The sequence below is a fragment of the Schistocerca piceifrons genome, chromosome 6 (genome assembly GCF_021461385.2).
Source record: "Schistocerca piceifrons isolate TAMUIC-IGC-003096 chromosome 6, iqSchPice1.1, whole genome shotgun sequence".
Lineage (NCBI taxonomy): Eukaryota > Metazoa > Arthropoda > Insecta > Orthoptera > Acrididae > Schistocerca > Schistocerca piceifrons.
The window spans coordinates 593,716,055-593,736,202 of NC_060143.1; the positions used below are offsets into that span (position 1 = coordinate 593,716,055).

Below are 20,148 nucleotides of genomic sequence, written 5' to 3' on the forward strand. Positions count from 1 at the left end.
AATACCCGATTTCGTGTTATTTCACTTAAAACTGCTGACTTCCCATTACTGTTATCACAAAAATTTCCTGTCCTTTTTTGTAGCATTTTCAGACTTGGAGAAAGCCTTCAACAATGTTTACTGGAGTACATTCACCGAAATTCCGAAAGAAGCATGGACAAAGGCCATCTACACTATATATAGAAACTAGACTGCAGTTAACAGTGTAAGGAAATGAAAGGGAAGCAATAAAGGGCAGAGAGGTCTATTTCTCTTGTTATTCAGTCTATACAGTGAGCACAGTGAAGGAAAACAAAGGAGAAATTTGGAAAGTAATTTAAATGCAGAGAGGAGAACTAAAGCAATTTTGTCAGTGACACTAATTCCGTCAGACATCAAAGGACTTGGAAGAGCAGTTTAATGGGATGGATAGCGTCTTGAAAAAAGACTAAGGTGAGCAGGAATTACAGTAAAACATAATGGAATGTGGTCAAACTAAATACGGCACTAGCGAGGGAAATAGACTACGTAATAATGTACTAATAGAAGACGAGCTTTTGATTTGAACAGTAAAATAATTAACGATGGCCAGAAGAGAGATGGGATAGAAGGTGGACTGGCAATAATAAAAGAGAAATTTGTAAACAGAGAATCCATATTTAAGAGACTGGAAGTCTTATGTCAACTTATGGGGACAACAAGAAACATATGCATAAGGATAATTGAATAAAAAATTTAATACCTTTAGAAAAATATATAAATAGTCTAGAGAAAAAGTTGTTATGAAAAAGTAACTAATAAATACAAGTAATAACGTCGTCATGTGTTCAGTTCTCTGTTGTGTTTGTCATTGAAAATCAGGTTCCGTATCTCAAAATATACACATATGCACACATACCTAAATAACTTTACAGTGGTATTATACATCAGTTCCAAAAACATCATAAAAGCTTCTTGGCTATGTACACACTTCTCTAAATTTATAACCAAACATAGTTTAGTTTTCCCAAATCATCATTTGGGGGATGCAGCAAGGAAATGTACCTCGGGCAAAACTGTGGTAAATATCTTCCTTGGTTTCACAGTCTTATCACTTGAAAGATGGTGCATCTGGATGCCTTTCCACAATCATGGCGACACCCTGCGAACAGTGCGCAATATTTGTCATGTATTGCATGGAAATACAACAAATGGAAAGAAAAGAAAACTATATATAAATGGTTAAAAATTCAAAGGCTGCTCCTGGACATAAATTCCATTAAGAGCAGACAAAAATCTGTGTAAAATAAAATTAGAATGTCAGAGACTTATACTACCAAACAGCCAATCCTTATAGGCTGCTGGCCCTGTTGTCTCTATTTAATCTGGCACACTGCCTGGAGCCATTCCATGACAGGGTTGGTTAAGGTAGGATCTTGGGCCGAGGGATGAGGGGTGCGCGACGCGGATGCATCCCTTGAACTGATGAGATGCACAGAATGACTACACGCCGTCCTTCCAGACATCTGGGTAACCAGTTACAGACAGTGTGCGTATATTTATAACACTAATATTTATAACACTAATATTTATAACACTAATATTTATAACACTAATATTTATAACACTAATATTTATAACACTAATATTTATAACACTAATATTTATAACACTATTATTTATAACACTATTATTTATAACACTAATATTTATAATAATTTAAATAATAAAAATAACATTCATAGGTAAATTTTTAAATGCACATAGGCACTATTAAAGGTCTGACAATAGGAGTAGCTTTTAAGCAACAAGTCTCTTTTCAGCATTAGGTTATTTACACTTTCACACAAACAATTATAGCAAAACACAAAATGTTTATCTTCTTTCCCATGAAGCACACTTCAAGGAACAATAATAATTACCTGACCACCAGCTGCACAGGCTGTTATCAAGGCAAACTGACCATCTTCACGAATTAAGCGGTTTGCAGCATGAGAAGTCAACCGCACACCTAGAGCAAAATTGACAATTTTCAAGTATATAAGGACTTTGCAGAACTGTACATGTCACTAGACTGTTCCATCAGAGGTTTTACCTGTTGCTGCAAATGGATGCCCAATGCTTAAGGAACCACCCCACAAATTGAAACGATCCATTGGAGGAGCACCAACTTTGCTTGAACGGCCCATGTAAGTTTGAGCAAACCAATCTGAATCCATTGCCTTCAAGTTGGCAAGAATCTGTCCCTGTTACACAATATGTTCGATTAGATTTCAATTATATTGTCCGATGCACAGAGAGAGAGAGAGAGAGAGAGAGAGAGAGAGAGAGAGAGAGAGAGAGAGAGAAATGCATGTGATTACATCTCACATGATATGGTAATATAAGGAAATTGGAATGTCCAAATGAAAAGGTACGAAACGTCATAACAACCAAACTAGTTGAAATCTGCATATTCTGCTATGGAATAACATAGGGAGACATCTAGGGACTCCAGTGCATTTAAAATTAGTTGTGACTTTTGACATTTGGCTTACCAGAGGGGACGTGACCCCGTTGCCTTTTTAACACCAGTGGCAAGCGAGCTTTCCCTACCATACCTCCAACAGTTCGGTTGGTAAAGTGTCCCTGTTGCCATGCCATGGATAAACAGTACCACACCGGTGCTGTGAATAAGATGTTTCTGTCTTCATCAGCTCTTTGTGAGGTGTTATATTTTTTTGTCATTTAAGTGAGCTGCAGCAGGCAGGTGATCTGAATTAAAGTTTTTGTGTTAGCATTGTGTTATAACAACAGTGCACCAGATCTGAACATTATATTCACAATAAAAAGAGATCGTCTAAGAACAGATTCACCGGCTGCAAAGATATCGTGCATTGGAAGCTGAATTCCAGTCTGTGGCCAAGGTCGCGAATGAATGTGCTCTACGTGCAGTGATTTTGAACTCTAGTGCAGTGACAGCAGTCCAATTTTAGATGTTACAATAGTAGTGGATAGAACATCGAGAGATGGCAATCGTCGTCGAAAAATGTGTGTGCATTTGGAAGTACATGATCTATGAAGCATATGTTACAAGTTTGAAGACGCCAAATTGTATAGTATTCGTTGGGCAACCATCAATAGTGAATGTTGTGAGTGAACTTGAGAAAATGGAGAAAATTGGTCATTGTTATCTGATACAATTTTTTTTAAAGGCTTCAGCGCAACCAATATTAAAGCTGAGCTAGATTCTACTTTGGGAGAGTCTGCTCCTTCATTGACAACAGTAAAATATTGAGTAGCCGAGTTTAAATGAGGCCATACATGCTGCAAAGACGAGCATCGCAGTTGTCGAGCAAGTGAGGTGACGACTCCAGAAATGGTGAAGAAAATCCACAAAGCGGTACTGGATGATCATCGACTGAATGTGTGCGAGATAGCAGATATACACAAGGCATTTAAAAAGTGCAGTACATCGCATATTATCTGAAAATTTGGACATGAGAAAACTGTGTGCAAGGTCTGTGCCGTGTTGGCTCACACTCTAGCAAAAACAGTGTCGTGAAGATGTTTCAATTGAGTGTGTAGCGAAGTTTCGCAGCACCAAAGCTGATTTTTTGTGCCACTTCACTCCCACGACAAAACATCAATCAGAACAATGGACACAACTGGACAAGCAAATCCAAAGAAGGCGAAGACTGTTTCATTTGCAGGCAAAGTCATTGTGTCAGTTTTTGGGGTGTGCATGGGATAATTTTCATCGACTACAATGAAAGAGGTAAAACTATCAACGGCGAGTATTATGCAAACTTATTGCAACATTCGGGCAAAGAAATCAAGCAAAAATGGCCACATTTGGCCAAAAAGAAAATTTTGTTTCTTCAGGACATGAAACCAACTCACAAGTCCGTTATTGCAATGGCCAAAATTAATGAATTAAAGTTTCAATTGCTATCTCATGCACCCTATTTACCAGATTTAGCCTCCTTGGATTATTTTCTGTTCCCAAATTTGAAAAAAATGGCTCGGTGGTTGAATATTTTCAACAAATGAAGACATAATGTCAGTAGTTAGTGGCTATCTTGAGGAAATCTCATAAAAAAGGTATCAAATTTATTAAACATTGCTGAGAAAAGTGTATAGAGCTGAAAGGAGATTATGTTGCAAAATAAGTAAATTTTTACCAAAATCTGTGTTTTCTTTGTTGGGTCAGGTACTTATGGAACCACCCTCTCATACCCTTACCAGTGCAAGGTATACCCTACTTCAAATAAGCTGCTTTTCAGCCTCAAAGAAGCAGAACTGTTCAATGGCATTAGATCATCACTTTGAAATTGTCTATACAAGCTTGGCTTCTGGCAAAGTTTTCGTCTCTGACATTTAGCATAGAGATAAATGACAAGAGGCCTGGAGAAGCCAGTAGCTGCAAACAGTGGAAGACATTGTGCGATTGGGCGAGACGTGGGTTAATGGATTTCGCACATTGACAAAGGTGTAGACTGATTGCACAGCACAAGACACTACAGAAACACCGATGGAAAGGGTGGCAGGGTAAGTGTCATCCACATTGGCTCTGCTCATGGCTTCATTCCATTACTTTTTCATTTCAGCAAGCATGGCAACTACCATAAGGATATGAACGCCAAAGTTCTCACAGGCCACTAACTGTCGCAACCTAAGGTAGGCGCATCATTACTGTCACCTGCTGATGTGCTCAATGCACGCTGGTAACTATGCTCCAGACTACTCGCCCTGTACAGAACTGTCTAAAGTCTCAGTTTAAGCACACTATAGGGGCATGTGTCGTCACCCCTCCCTAAATAAATTCCAAGCTGTATCCTCAGCAGGCAAGGTGATGCTTGCCATTTTTTTTCCCCCAAGTCGAAGGTCCAATACTCGTCGAATTCCTTGAGCGAGGAAAACCCATTAACAGTGACGTCTACTATGAGATACACTGTAGCTTACTGCATGTCCATCAAAAGCAAACAGCCTTGGCTGCTTACACAGGGAGTGATTTTTCACTCCACAATAACACACATCCACACATCTCCAATGCCACACGAAGTGTAATGGCCAAGTTGAAATGGGAGCAGCCCAGACATATCGTCCTGCAATTTTCACATGTTCAGTACACTAAAAAAACATCTCAAAGGAAAGCACATCAACTCTAATGAACTGAAGAATGCAATGGAGGACTGGCTTCTATCACAACTACATGAATTCTGGGGAACAGGACTCCTTCAAGCTCATGAAACATTAGGTTAGTTATGCTCAAGCCTGTGAAGATTACTTTTGAATAGAGACTTCAATTATACCCTGAGTGCTGCTTTGTACCTTTTCTTTTGAACACCCATCACAGCAAGAAACACAGTCAGAAATATTTTTGGTACCACATCCCAGTCTTTTCCCTGGTAAAAACTGCTTAATGGTACTTACTGCAAAAGCCTCATGAACTTCCCAAACATCAATATCACTAGCCTGAAGTCCTGCTCGCTCCAAAACCTTTGGAACTGCGTATGAGGGACTGGAAAAACAAATTAATAAAATGTGACACATGCACTTTACTAATACAAAACACAACAAAAAGTTATTACTATTCTCCTGTTTTATTAATCATTGAGAATGAAGTATGCTGCTTAAATGAGGCAGTTCTCTTTCCCACAGTTATAAATTAACTTTTTGTCATTTTAGTTAAGTCTAATAAGACACCTTGGTAGTTTATTCTTCAGGGGAGGACAGTGGGTGCACAATCAGGCAACAGTTCCCTTCAGTCCAGGAACTTATTTGACCAGCTCTCCACATTGGTATATCCTGCTGAAGTCTCTTCATATCTGTATAATTACAACTTACAACCACTTTAACCTGCTTAGAGTAGACCACACATGGACAACCAGAAGTGCTCCTAGTGCACACAGTCCAAATTGCAGCATCCATGACGACGATGGCTTAATGAACCGGTATGAACCCCGTAACACCACACCAATTAACTGTACTTCAAAACACACGTTCTTGAGAGTACATTAATTTTATATTGACTGAGAATTTCTTACGCAGTTTATTAGATTACAATTTGTTACACTTTTTTACTTTTTTCGATGTTTTTGATGTGAAACTGCAGTCTGGTTTCTATACAAGTGTTAGTCAGTCCTTTCCTTCTTCTATTTTATCCCAGGTACCTAAATAATTCAAGAGTATTCCAGTTAATGTCTTAAAAAGTTTTTCTGAAGCCCAATATGAGGTCTGGTCAAAAAATTCTGGAACTTTGTCCACTAAATTTTTCTACCTTACCTTTTATTTATTGGGCATGTTTCCTTCAATATAATCTTCCCCACAATTGATGTACTGCTCCCAATACCATTCCCACTTCCGGAAGCAGTCTGTGAATTTTCTTTTATGCTCTCTATCATTGAAAATCTTCATCCCTTCAAAGAGGTTTTCAACTTTCGAAATATAAAAAAAGTACGCAGTCTGGAGATTACAGAAAATAGAGGCATCAAAGTTATTTCATTTTTTGTGCAATAGTTGCGCACCAACAGGAATGACGGTGCTGGTGAGTTATAGTGACAAGAGAGTTATGAATTGTATTTCCATATTTCAGGCTGTTTCCTTCTCACATTTTCCCGCAGATGTCGCAACACATCCATATAGTACCATCTATTAACAATATGTTCTTGTGGCACGTGAATTCATGATTAACAAATCCTTCAAAGTCAAAGAAAACAATCAGCATGGGTTTGGCATTTGACCTGATCTGACAAGCTTGCTTTGTCTTTGAGAACCTTCCTTGACCCACTATGAAGACTGAACCTTGGTTCAACATCGTAACTGCAGACCCACATCTCACCACCAGTTATGCTTCTCTTAAGGAACATCTCATTCTCATCCAAAAGCTCTTCACACATAGCGAAGCAAAGGTCTTTCTGGTCCTGACTCCTGGGCCATGGGACAAACTTGGCAGCAACACGATGCATTCCAAGATGCTGTGTCAGAATTTCACGGCGTGATCCAACTGAAAGGTTACATTCTTCTGCAATCTCTTTGACAGTCAGTCTTCGATTGCCATGCACAATTTCATCGATGTTCCTGTCCTGAGCGTCACTGGTGGATGTCAAAGGGTGCCCTGAATGAGTGTCATGTGTCATCTTTAACTTCTGTCGAGCCATTTTTTATCCATGCGAACCTTTCGTAATGCTAAGTACAGCTTAAGTACTCATCACCATAGGCTTTCTGCATCATTTGATGTGCGCCTGTAAAGGTTTCTAGAGTTTCACGTAATATTTAATGCAGACACATTGCTTCTCTAACCCTGCCATCCCAAAATTCATAAATAGTGCAACCCAATGTCATACTCAATACACAACTGAACAATAACAGACATACAACAATGAAAATTCTGGCAGCTACATATTAAACACAGGCATGTGCAGGAACACCAACTGCCGTTCACTCCAACACACCTGGCCCAAAATTACGAATGTTCTGGAATTTTTTGAACAGACCTCGTATGATATAAATTTTGGTTTGGTTGTCTTGAAGCTATATGCAGAGATAAGTATTAAGGTCAACACAACTTCAAGTGTTTCTCCAGAAAATAAAAGTCTTCCCCAGATAGGCTTCTACAAATCCATTACCTCTCCTCCCCTCCCTCCCACCAATTAATTCACATTTTCTGTGTTAGTTAAATTAAGGCTTGGGAAAAAAAACATACTTACAAAGCAGAACAATGAAAGATAGGCAAATCCTGGGAAGCCCATCTGTAAAAAAGTTAAGGACACAGATAAAAGGAGAGAAATGGGGAGAATAGGAGCCAGACTGGGCCACCGAGCAAGGACTGCCGGGGGTCCCTGGGCCAGAGCAGGCAAGGTAGATTAAAACTGTGTGCCAGACTGTGACCCAAACTTGAGACCTTTGCCTTTCATGGGTAAATGCTCCACGAAGTGATCTATCCAAACACAACTCATGATCAGTCCTTACAGCTTTAAACTAACAAGTTTCTCCTGAAAGTTTCGCAGGAGAGCTTCTGTGAAGTTTGGGAGGTAAGAGACGAGGTATTGGCGGAATTAGAGCTGTGAGTACAAGTCATGAGTAGCTCAGCCCAAAGAGCATTTGCCCACGAAAGGCAAAGGTCGGAAGTTGGAGTCTTGGCCCCGCACCTGGTTTTAATTTGTCAGAAAGTTTCATATCACTGCACACTCGGCTGTAGAGTGAAAATTTCGGCAGCAAGGAACGCTCTTCGAATCCCCAGGCAGTCAATGAAGCCAAATTGTGCCACCTAAAAGACAAGCAGAAACCACTTTCACCAGTGAAATGTTAAAACAAGATTGTGGTGTCATTCACTAGCATCAGAGGTAACATGTCAGAAATTTTAATATTTTGCCATAAAACAGCTGTATTTGGGCAGTCTAGTAGAATTTGGGCCACTGTCAGGGAGGCACCACATCAACAGTACAGTGGCCATGGGTCAACCAAGTGTGGCCAATGCACAACCGTCAAAGGACAGCTGATTCCCTGCAAGAAGGGAAGACTCTCACATGGTCATAGTCTCCATTATTGCCTTAGGGAGTCCAGGGCAGACCAGTCAGAGTTGCAGGCCTCCAACAACTGACGGCAGGCATAGAGTCCAACAAGATACAGTTCTGGGAACCCAATTTCCAAAATTTGCATCCTAGTAGCCAACTTTGCCAACCAGCCAGCATTTTCATTCCCTAAGATCTCAACATGTCCACACAGATGAATAGCCATCCAGCTTGATGGTGGCCAGAAAGATGATTCTGGATAGTATTGACTAATGTATGAAGAGAGTAGCACAAGCCTATAGCCTGAAGGCTGCACAAGGATTCGATGCAGATTAGAGGCATCTTGCTGGAGCAAGAACAAGCACAATTAAGAGCTCATTTGATGGCTAACTGTTCAGCAGTGAAGACACTGTATCCTACATCCCAACCTGGGAATGCATCAAGGAACACGTGACAAAAAACCATAAAGTCACAGAGTCTTTTGGTTGAAAGGATGAATTGAGACAGGAGGAGGAGAAGGATGCAAGACTTGTCCCATACACCACCACCACCACCACCACCACCACCACCTACCCCAGTCCAGTCACAATCATCTATCCCATCAAAGGCAGGCTGGAACCACTGTGCTGCATTCTACATGAGCATGACAACCAACAAGCTGTTTATCCATATGAATGGCCCCCGACAAACCACCCTGCTGCTGAGCATGCCACCTAACAGGAAATTCTTCATTTCAGTGACTGCATAACAGTGAATGCCATCCGGACTCTTTCCACCACCGAAAGCTTTTCTAAATTGTGCAGATGAGAACTCTCCCTGCAATATATCCTACATTTCCGTAATCATCCTGGCCTCAACCTTTGTTAGTCGTCCTTCACCATCTAGCCACTTCTCTGTTCCCATTTCAGCAATCCACAGCCCTCTGTTCCACCAACACACACAGTCTTTTTACTTTATTTCTGCTCCCCCTTCCCACCTTCCATCTAACCTCCCAACTGTACCTAGCTGCTCTCCTTCCTCCCTCTCTCCACCTTATCCATGCACACTTCCACATTTTACCATCCCCCTCCTCACCCCAGTTTCCTCCTTACCCCCACCCAGTTAACTATCCTATCATGAACTTCACAGTCTGGTTTCAGCTGCCAGAGACTGTAGTTGTGTGTGTGTGTGTGTGTGTGTGTGTGTGTGTGTGTGTGTGTGGCGTCTATTTTTGACAAAGGCCTTGCTGGCCAAGAGCTTGTTTGACAAGTATTTTTGTTGTGCCTATCTGTTACTCAGCACCTATGCTATATGATGAGCAGCAGCTAATTTTTTGTAATAATTATTCATTAAACTGACAGTTTGGTAACACCCCATCAACAATGGCACACTTTCAAGTTATGTGCAATTTATTTACATGGATTTGAATCCTTTTCAGTAGAAAACAATATATCAAGTTTTCAAAACTACCTGATAACCTGCTTACACTTGTTCCATGGATGTCAGTCACTTTGAAGATGGGTTGATTAAGCATTTAATTAAATTTTATGTGCTTGCAATACTCATTTTAATGTTCCCCGAATAGTGATCTCAAAACATGAACACTAAGTATATACCAGTATACAGTTTTATTGCAGCACTATGCAGGGTGACAGCTGTTGTATCTAAAGATTTACAAGTTTTTCCAAATTGAAATTCCAGATTTCCCTGATGCAACATGAGAGCACTTGGTATTTTTTGTTCAACAAATGCAGCACCTGTGTTATTCTAAATTACAATGTAATGGTCCTGTCTACATACATGCATGCATGCACACATGCAGACACATGGTTGACAACATATGGAAGTTTGGGTCAGGCTAAACCTCTTTGGAGTTATCTAACAATTCTTTTCACATCCCAAAAGAACAATCTCATAAGCTTTCCTTTTTTGCAGTTGCAGAACCAGCTGCTGTCCATCGACTGAATTGTTGCTTTGATTCTGCTGTGTAGAACACTGTTCACAATTTGTGAGAAGTTCATTTCTGATCTGCCATGAGCCGGTGCAGAACCCATAAGGTGCCAAGCTTTCTCTTATGTAATTCTTCACGCAAAAGGTAGAGCACATGTTCTTTTGAAACCATTACAACAGTTTGACAATTTCACAACCTCTCAATATTGATCTTTCCAGATCCTATCATTCTACTATTTCAGGTGTGTTTGCATTTTTCATACAGTCTCCACTTCTATAGCTTCATTTAAAGCTGACAGCAATTTCTTCGGAGTGGAAATTTAAGGAGAGCTACCATGCACATTTATGAACCTTAAATTAATTTGAGCTAGTCTCTAGCCATGTTAAAAATCATGTACCTGCCTTGTTCAGACAACTGACTACACCAAATTACTGGATACAATGATTCAATTTTACATAGAGACTTAAAAGTTTGGGGGAGGAGGCGGACGGGGGGGTGGGGGAGATGCACACGTACTGCCGCTACCTATCAGTGAGGCTAACTACTCCTCTGACCACCCTTTTAGTAAAAATTAACTGAAGCCTAAATATTTCTTGCTAACCTGCAAGTCCAAATATGCATCAGTTTTTGTATCTTTCACAATAAAATAAACCACCTTATCTTGTGCAAATGAAATTCACTGCTATGTTACAGATTCTTACATTCACTATGTTATTTTTAACAGAATTACTAAGCACATTTCTTTCCATCAAAAAACACTTGTCAATTCAATTTCAATCATCAGTTTCCCTGATAAGTCATAACCATGATTACAGTGATGTTCTCTCTACAATGTGTCACATTTTGTTTAATTTGCTGTGCCAGTGTAAGGAAATGTGACACAAGTGACTATATTGGAATCAGACTAGTGTTGAAAATAGTGTACTTTCATGTAATATCACATCTAAGTCATCAGTTGTTTGTGGGGGTCTGAATGGCCATTTTAAGATTATATGTGAACCTGAGCCTTGAGGAATAAAGGGCAAGATCCAGTTTCGACAATAAACAAACACAGTAGCTAATATTAGTAAACTGCTAGCCTCAACTTTACAAATTTTGAAGAGGCATGGCAAAATTGCTAACTTTCATGGTGTTCGCCAAAAGCAAGGATTTTGTATGACATTGCTCGATTCTAATTCCCATCATTTACACGAAATTTTCACATGCCTAGTGACGATAACCTGGCACAAAGAAATATCCAAAAACGAAAATACAATTAAAATAAGTTTTTTTAAACAAAGGCAAAAAATCTGTAGCTTTCAGAACATTGTTTTTGTTTTATTTATGAAACAATTTATTACAGTTATGTTAGTGATGTGCTGCACCGTGGAACAGATATTCATGTTCTATGTGTATTTACTGACTATGAAGTTAACTTTTAGATTAGATTAGTTTTTCGTTCCATAGATCCGTGCTGAGGAGATCCTCGTGGATGTGGAACATGTCAATTTATTTTTTTTTAAGCTGAAATAACAATACTAATAGTATGAATAAATACATCATTTGTTTCTATTAAAAAATTCGCCAATGGAGTAGAAGGAGTTGGCCACTAGTAAGTCTTTCAGGCTCCTTTTAAACTGATCTTTATTTGTAACTAAATTTTTTATGTTTACTGGCAAATTATTGAAGATGTGTGTTCCTGAGTAGTGGACCCCTTTTTGAACTAAAGTAAGTGCTTTTAAGTCCTTGTGTAGATCATTTTTGTTCCTGGTATTGTATGTATGAACTGAGCTGTTTGTTGGAAAGAGAGATATTATTTAGGACAAATTTCATTAATGAGTAAATACACAGAGGCAGTAGTTAGTATACCCAGTTCTTTGAAGAGGTTTCTGCAGGACGTCCCTCAATTTACTCCACAAATAATACGTATTACATGCTTTTGGACTGTGAAAACTTTTGTTTGACTTGAAGAGTTACCCCAAAATATTATACCATATGACATTATGGAATGAAAGTAGGCAAAGTATGCAAGCTTTTTCATTTTTATGTCGCCTATGTCTGCTAACACTCGAATTGCAAATACAGATTTGTTAAGGCATTTCTGCAGTTCTGTGGTGTGCTCTTCCCAACTGAATTTATTATCAAGTTGTAATCCCAGGAATTTAAGACTGTCAACCTCTTCTATCTGTTCTTCTTCATATTTTATGCATATGCTGGGTGGAAACCTCTTACAGGTTCTGAATTGCATATAGTGAGTCTTTTCAAAGTTTAATGTCAGTGAGTTGGCTTTAAACCATTTACTAATATCCATGAAAATATCATTAGCAGATCTTTCTAGAACTACACTTGACATACTATTTATTGCAACACTTGTGTCACCTGCAAACAAAACGAACTCTGCTTCTGGCAGTGTAACTGATGAGAGATCATTAATGTACGCAAGAAAAAGCAATAGCCCTAAGATGGATCCTTGTGGGACACCACATGTAATTTCTTCCCATTCTGATGATGACTGATGACTTAATTCACTAGTCCCTTGCACCGACACACTTTGTTTCCTGTTAGTGAGGTACGACTTCAACCATTTTGCAGCACTGCCTGTGACACCATAGAATTCTAATTTACTTCAAAGGATGTTGTGGTTCACACAATCAAATGCCTTTGACAAATCACAGAAAATACCTGCTGCTTGTGATTTGTTATTTAATGAATTAAGTAGTTTGATGGTATCTCTTTATCCCCTTTCTTGAATAGAGGCTTAACATCTGCACTTTAAACAGCTTCAATAGAAATCCGTAACAGTCCTTACGGTGATCCTGGTTACACAGGCTGCATATCAGATGCTATGAGACCAGACCTCCTCTTAACTTTTTAACACTTTTCACTGACTGAATTTAAGCATTTTTACCTTCACTTTTCTGAAAAATTTGAACACACACTTGATACTTCATAAGATGAACAGAGAGTTGGTAAATACTTACAAGACTTTCAACAGTGGAACAATTTCAATGATAAAACAATTGTGACATCTAATTTACACCTCCATTACATATGACCAGGAAACTTCTCCAAAGTAAATTATGCCTCTGAATTGGATGATCAATTACAACAGAAGAATTTCAGTTGTTAAAAGATTAGTGCAGCACTGTGAATGTAACGGCATCACAAACTGAATTATACACAATATGTAATGTTAAATTCATATACCTTAAAAGCAGCTGATCTACAGGGTCCTGAGACACATAAACAAAGTCTCGTAAGTAAGCCTTTGGTTTTAATCCAAGCAATTTTGCCTTTTCTTCAGGCATTATCAGGCATGCTGAGGCACCATCAGTCTGTTGGGAAGAAAAGGGGATGTAGAAATGTCAATGTTTTTACTACACTTACAATAAAAATTCAACATTGAATTCACACATATTAAAGGCGTATTTTGTTAATTTTTAAACCATATCGCATACCCAGACCCATCCCTTCCCTGACACCACAGCTTAACTGCCAGACAGAATGTGTGCATATATCTGGTGTGGCAAAGGGAAGTAGGGGAGGAGGCGACGAGGGGGGGGGGGAGACTGGCTGGGGGAGGTGACGGGGGGGGGGGGGGGGGGGGGGGACTGGCTGGGGGAGATAGGTTGCTTGCATAAGCAGCAGTTTCCTCTACTTGCAGAAGTGGCTTCTGCAAGTTATTGGAATCAGTTTCTTGGATCTTGCTGCAAGGGAGTAAAAAAAAAGCAAGACACAAAAAACAAAGCTGTACTGTTCAGCAGAAAGTATGTTTCTCATGGATTTTGAGCACCATTCTGCACACAAAATTATCCTTTGAAGCAGTTCTTGAAAGATTATGCTATTTTAGACAGAATCAAATGGTTGAACTTGTCATGCACTAACAAATAATGACACAATAAAGCAAACTTCCACACAAACGTGGTAGACTTATGGAACAAACTGCCAAAGTACAACAGCAGGATTTTAATGAGGGCTTTTAATGCAAAAATAGAAAAAAGGTGTTTTTAAACCTACTATTGGAAACGAAAGTTTACATGAGAAAAGTAATGACAATGCCATTCGACTGAAATTTTGCTGCATAATGGACATGATTATTAGCAGCACAACATTCTCTCAAACTTTTACATAAAGAAACCTGGAATTCAAGCGATGAAACAGCAAATGAAGTTGACCGTACTGCCATAGTTAACAGACACAGAAAGGCAATTTAGTGATTTATGATCCTTCCGAGGATCAGACCACAATCTAATAATAACAATCAGAATCAGGTTGAAGGCAGCACACACAACAAGTATCTGATCTAGAAACATGGCCAAATTTGATCTGGAAAATGTAATCGTGACAGAGGAGATGCTAAAATACAAAGCTGAGATTTCCTATTGATATGTGGTTTCAAGTAGTATCAGAGTAAGTTATGAAATGACGAGTAATGAGTGCTGGAATTGAATAAAAAGAGTCATTCACACAGCTGCAAGTAATAATATACAGAGAGGAAAGAAATGCAGGAAGTAGTAGTCTGATGAATCTGAGAAGCTGAAGAAAAGGTTATAAAATGACAAGAAATGGCTACAAGCAAAGAAGAATCCTGAAATATCTTATCAGCAGGAACAAAGGCACATAATAAAACAAATAGGAAAAAAAAACCTAAAACAGACACAATATTCAGAACTATCACCCACATAATATTCAGAAAATTTACAGGCAGACACACACAAAATTAAAAGATGTTTTAATTACAAATCTAGGCTGATGAAGGGTACATATGGCAAATGATTACTGAACCATACAAAATCTGGACAGTCCAATCATGGAATATTTTGACATCTACTGAAATGTTGTGATCCAGAACAACAACTTACGAATTCCATCAGCAGCCCTAATAATGACCAAATACCGTAACTGACATATGAACATAAGCTGGGAAGTATCAAACACCTAAAAAAAAATTGCAAGGCAACAGAGTGACAGAATTATAGCTGAGATGCTAAAACATGTAAAAGCACTGCAGAAATGTTTCTTTCAGCTGATAAGGGTAATTTGGAAAACAGGCTATACCAAAAGAACAGAATTAATAATAGTCCAGATACATAAAAATTGAGATGAAGATTTCAGGAACTACTGGGGGAACTTCACTAGTTAACAAAAAATATAGGATTTTGAATTTTTATTACTAAACCAATTGAAATCATAACAGTAAATACAATATGGGATTATCAAAACGGCTTTCACAGGAATAGATCCACTACTGTCAGTGTAATTGTAATCAGAACATAAAGTGTGGGAATGTAAACAAAAAATACATAACTTGTTCACCAAGTCTATGAAAACTTATGACTCCATTCACTGTCAAAGGCTATGGCATTAAATGACTGACTTGGGACTTCTAATTAAACTTTTAAATCTCTGTAAAATATGCATAGGTGATTATATAAGTACAGTTTTGCTATAAGGAATAAAATCTGACCTTCTAAAAATAAAACTATACCAAGACAGGGAGATACTCTATCCCTCCTCCTTTCATGTAACTTGGAGAGAGCTGTGGGGAAACAAATTAGTACCTGCTGGTATCCTCCAAACAAAGTTAATGTTTGAATTTATGCAGATGATATAGCACACATTAGAGAAAGTGAAAGAAATAAGGCAGTTGTTTGTGAAGCTCTTAGAAGAACCACCCAAATTTGGCCTAAAAGTAGAAGATCAGTAAACAATAAACGATAGTTCAAATGTGTCATGACGAAAGAGACAACCACTCACATCCAATAATAGGCACACGAAGTCAGCACATCAAACAGTTCAAATTTCTGGGTGCAACACTGGCCAAACAAATTGAGGCAAAAGTAGAAACAAAAATGACTAAAATGCTAACAGACTACTACCCACTACGAAACCTTCTATGGTCTTAACTCTGACAAGGAAAACTAAACAAACTATATCACACTCTCATCAGACCAGTCCTAACATGAAGTTTAACTAAAAAGATAGAATATTAAATACAGATATTTGAAAACAAAGTTCACAGAAAAAATCTCTTGTCCGTATTATCTACATTTACATACATCTCCACAAGCCACTGTATGGTGCATAGCAGAAGGTGCCGTGTACCACTGCTACCAATTTTCCACTCGCAAATAGGGCAAAGGAAAAACTGCTATCCATATGAACCATAATCTCTCTAATCTTATCTTCATGATCCTTGGCAGCAGTAGAATCTCTCAGCAGTTAGCCTCAAATGTCACTTCTCTGAATTTTCTCAATAGTGTTTCTCAAAAATAATGTCTCCTTTCCTCCAGTGATTGCCATTTGAGTTCCCAACGCTTCTCGATAGTACTTGCGTGTTGTTCGAACCTACTGGTAACAACTCTAGCAGCATGCCTCTGAGCTGCTTTGATGTCTTCCTTTAATCCAGCCTGGTGCAGACCCTTAGCACTAACTGCACTCAACAATAGGTTCGGCTAATGCCCTATATGCAGTCCCCTTTACAAATGAACTATCCTTTCCTAAAATTCTCCCAATAAACTGAAAACTACCATTCACCTTCCCTACGACACACCTTACATCATAAGTACCAACTATAGCATGCAGAAAAAATCCGGAAGACTTACGGGCGGGCCATCTGACGGGAATGAACAAGGATCAGGTGATTTCAAGAACGTACATGATGAGGTAAGGAAGAGATCCAGGAGTACATGAGCAAATAAAATTAAAATAATATGTAACATAACAGGCATAAATAATCAGCAGGAAATAGCATAAGACAGAAGCATTTAGGAGGAATTGTGTGCTCGGCATGGGAGCTTAGAGTCCCTTAGAAGTCAAGAAGAAGAAGAAGAAGAATTCTATACTGTTGATTTGTGACTAGCTCATTAGCTTAGTTACCATCTGAGTAAGAAATGAATACTCATTTCTTCTGTGTTGAAAAGATCCATATTTTTGTGGCCTAAGCCACTGCTATACATGTCATCGACCTCAAAGCCAATAGGAAGTCCCGCTGTGCACTAACACACCAAATCCACAACTTTTCAAACAGATTAAATGTCATTCCCAGTTAGAGAAACACTGAGCATTTACACACCATAAAATAATTTGGTAAACCAGTAACCTACAAGCATTACTTAGATGATGCAACACTATCCACATTTACTGGAAAATACTATAGTCAACATGGCAAGCCACTGCCATATGCTCATAGATAAAAATTATACTGAATAAGGAGTAACACTATTAAATATAAACAACAAGCAAAATAACATTAACAATAAACAGTTACTTCTGCACAAAGTATTATCTATCCATATAATACATAGTAAATTAACATATTAACACTAAATGGAATCAGTTGTCTAAAATCTCACCAAGAAAGATGCATTTGCTGCAGTTACAGTCCCATGTGGCTTTACAAAAGCAGGCTTCAGTTTAGCCAGTTGTTCAGGGGTTGAAACACGGATACCATTGTCTTTTTCCACAAACCCATCAACTCCAGGCACTAAAAATCAAGAACATACTGTAGTTAAAAGTAATTTCAGTGCCATACCAAGTTAAACAACTGACAAATGAGTTAACTTCTCAAGCACTCTAATAGGCAGCCGGCCCACTTTCAAGTTCCTTTTCCTATAGTACACTGATCGGTTAAATGATTTACGAGAAAACACCTTTCGGCATGCCACACAATTTCTTTTTCCCTTCAGTTCAAAATGTGTTTCACTTTTTCTGACAAGTGCATGTCCCAAAGTATTTCAGATTGTTCATTTTCACACATTGGTTTTTTAAGACTTAAACAGTTCATAGCAATACTTTATCATAAAATTTGTTTTGTCATACAATGTATTTCCATTAACTGTTTTAAACCAAAAATCAATACATGACAAAAAAAATTGTGTAATACTCCAGGACATCCACAGTAAGTGCGTTGTTAAAAAGCATTGTATACGTAAAATGTCCCCATGAACCATGGACCTTGCCGTTGGTGGGGAGGCTTGCGTGCCTCAATCAGTAGTTGCAGGGGCAACAGTCTGGATGATTGACTGATCTAGGCCTGTAACACGAACCAAAACGGCCTTGCTGTTGTGGTACTGCGAACGGCTGAAAGCAAGGGGAAACTACACCTGTAATTTTTCCCGAGGGCACGCAGCTATACTGTATGATGAAATATGATCGAGTCCTCTTGGGTAAAATATTCCGGAGGTAAAATAGTCCCCCCATTCGGATCTCCGGGCGGGGACTACTCACGAGGACGTCGTCATCAGGAGAAAGAAAACTGGCATTCTACGGATCGGAGCGTGGAATGTCAGATCCCTTAATCGAGTAGGTAGGTTAGAAAATTTAGAAAGGGAAATGGATAGGTTAAAGTTAGATATAGTGGGAATTACTGAAGTTTGGTGGCAGGAGGAACAAGACTTTTGGTCAGGTGAATACAGGGTTATAAATACAAAATCAAATAGGGGTAATGCAGGAGTAGGTTTAAAAATGAATAAAAAAATAGGAGTGCGGGTAAGCTACTATAAACAGCACAGTGAACGCATTATTGTGGCCAAGATATACACGAAGCCCACGCCTACTACAGTAGTACAAGTTTATATGCCAACTAGCTCTGCAGATGAAGAAATTGAAGAAATGTATGACGAGATAAAAGAAATTATTCAGGTAGTGAAGGAAGACAAAAATACAATAGTCATGGGTGACTGGAATTCGAGAGTAGGAAAAGGAAGATAAGGAAACTTAGTAGGTGAATATGGATTGGGGCTAAGAAATGAAAGAGGAAGCTGCCTGGTAAAATTTTGCACAGAACATAACTTAATCATAGCTAACACTTGGTTTAAGAATCATGAAAAGGTTGTGTACATGGAAGAACCCTAGATATACTAAAAGGTATCAGTTAGATTATATAATGGTAAGACAAGAGATTCAGGAACCAGGTTTTAAGTTGTAAGACATTTCCAGGGGCAGATGTGGACTCAGGTTATGAACTGCAGATTAAAAATAAAGAAACTGCAAAAAGGTGGGAATTTAAGGAGATGGGACCTGGATAAACTGAAAGAAACAGAAGTTTTACAGAGATTCAGAGAGAGCGTAAGGGAACCATTGACAGGAATGGGGGAAAGAAATACAGGACAAGAAGAATGGGTAGCTTTCAGGAATGAAACAGTGAAGGCAGCAGAGGATCAAGTAGGTAAAAAGACGAGGGCTAGTAGAAATCCGTGGGTAACAGACGAGATACTGAATTTAATTGATGAAAGGAGAAAATAAAAAAAATGCAGTAAGTGAAGCAGGCAGAAAGGAATACAAACGTCTCAAAAAATGAGATCGACAGGAAGTGCAAAATGGGTAAGCAGGGATGGCTAGAGGACAAATGTAAGGATGTAGAGGCTTATCTCATGAGTGGTAAGATAGATACTGCCTACAGGAAAACTGAAGAGACCTTTGGAGAAAAGAGAACAACTTGTATGAATATCAAGAGCTCAGATGGAAACCCAGTTCTAAGCAAAGAAGGGAAAGCAGAAAGGTGGAAGAAATATATAGTGTGTCTATACAATGGCGATGTACTCGAGGACAATATTATGGAAATGGAAGAAGAGGTAGATGAAGATGAAATGGGAGATGTGATACTGCATGAAGAGTTTGACAGAGCACTGAAAGACCCAAGTCGAAACCAGGTCCCGGGAGTAGACAACATTCCATTAGAACTATTGACAGCCTTGGGAGAGCCAGGCCTAACAAAACTCTACCATCTAGGGAGCAAGATATATGAGACCTGCAAAATTCCCTCAGACTTCAAGAAGAATATAA

The 20,148-nt window shown here is 38.8% G+C and overlaps 1 protein-coding gene across 1 annotated transcript in view; it reads right to left on the reverse strand.

Annotated features, from left to right (window-relative positions):
* Positions 1-698: 698 nt before the first annotated feature.
* LOC124802539 (trifunctional enzyme subunit beta, mitochondrial) overlaps positions 699-20,148 on the reverse strand; it is a 76,895-nt gene continuing 57,445 nt past the window's right edge. The window contains exons 7-12 of the mRNA XM_047263398.1: positions 17,718-17,848; positions 13,570-13,697; positions 5,374-5,461; positions 2,054-2,204; positions 1,881-1,969; positions 699-1,120 (exon numbers count right to left, since the gene is read on the reverse strand). Of these exons, the coding sequence (XP_047119354.1) occupies positions 1,070-1,120; positions 1,881-1,969; positions 2,054-2,204; positions 5,374-5,461; positions 13,570-13,697; positions 17,718-17,848 (638 nt within the window). The 3' untranslated portion in view covers positions 699-1,069. The remainder of the gene's footprint in view (positions 1,121-1,880; positions 1,970-2,053; positions 2,205-5,373; positions 5,462-13,569; positions 13,698-17,717; positions 17,849-20,148) is intronic.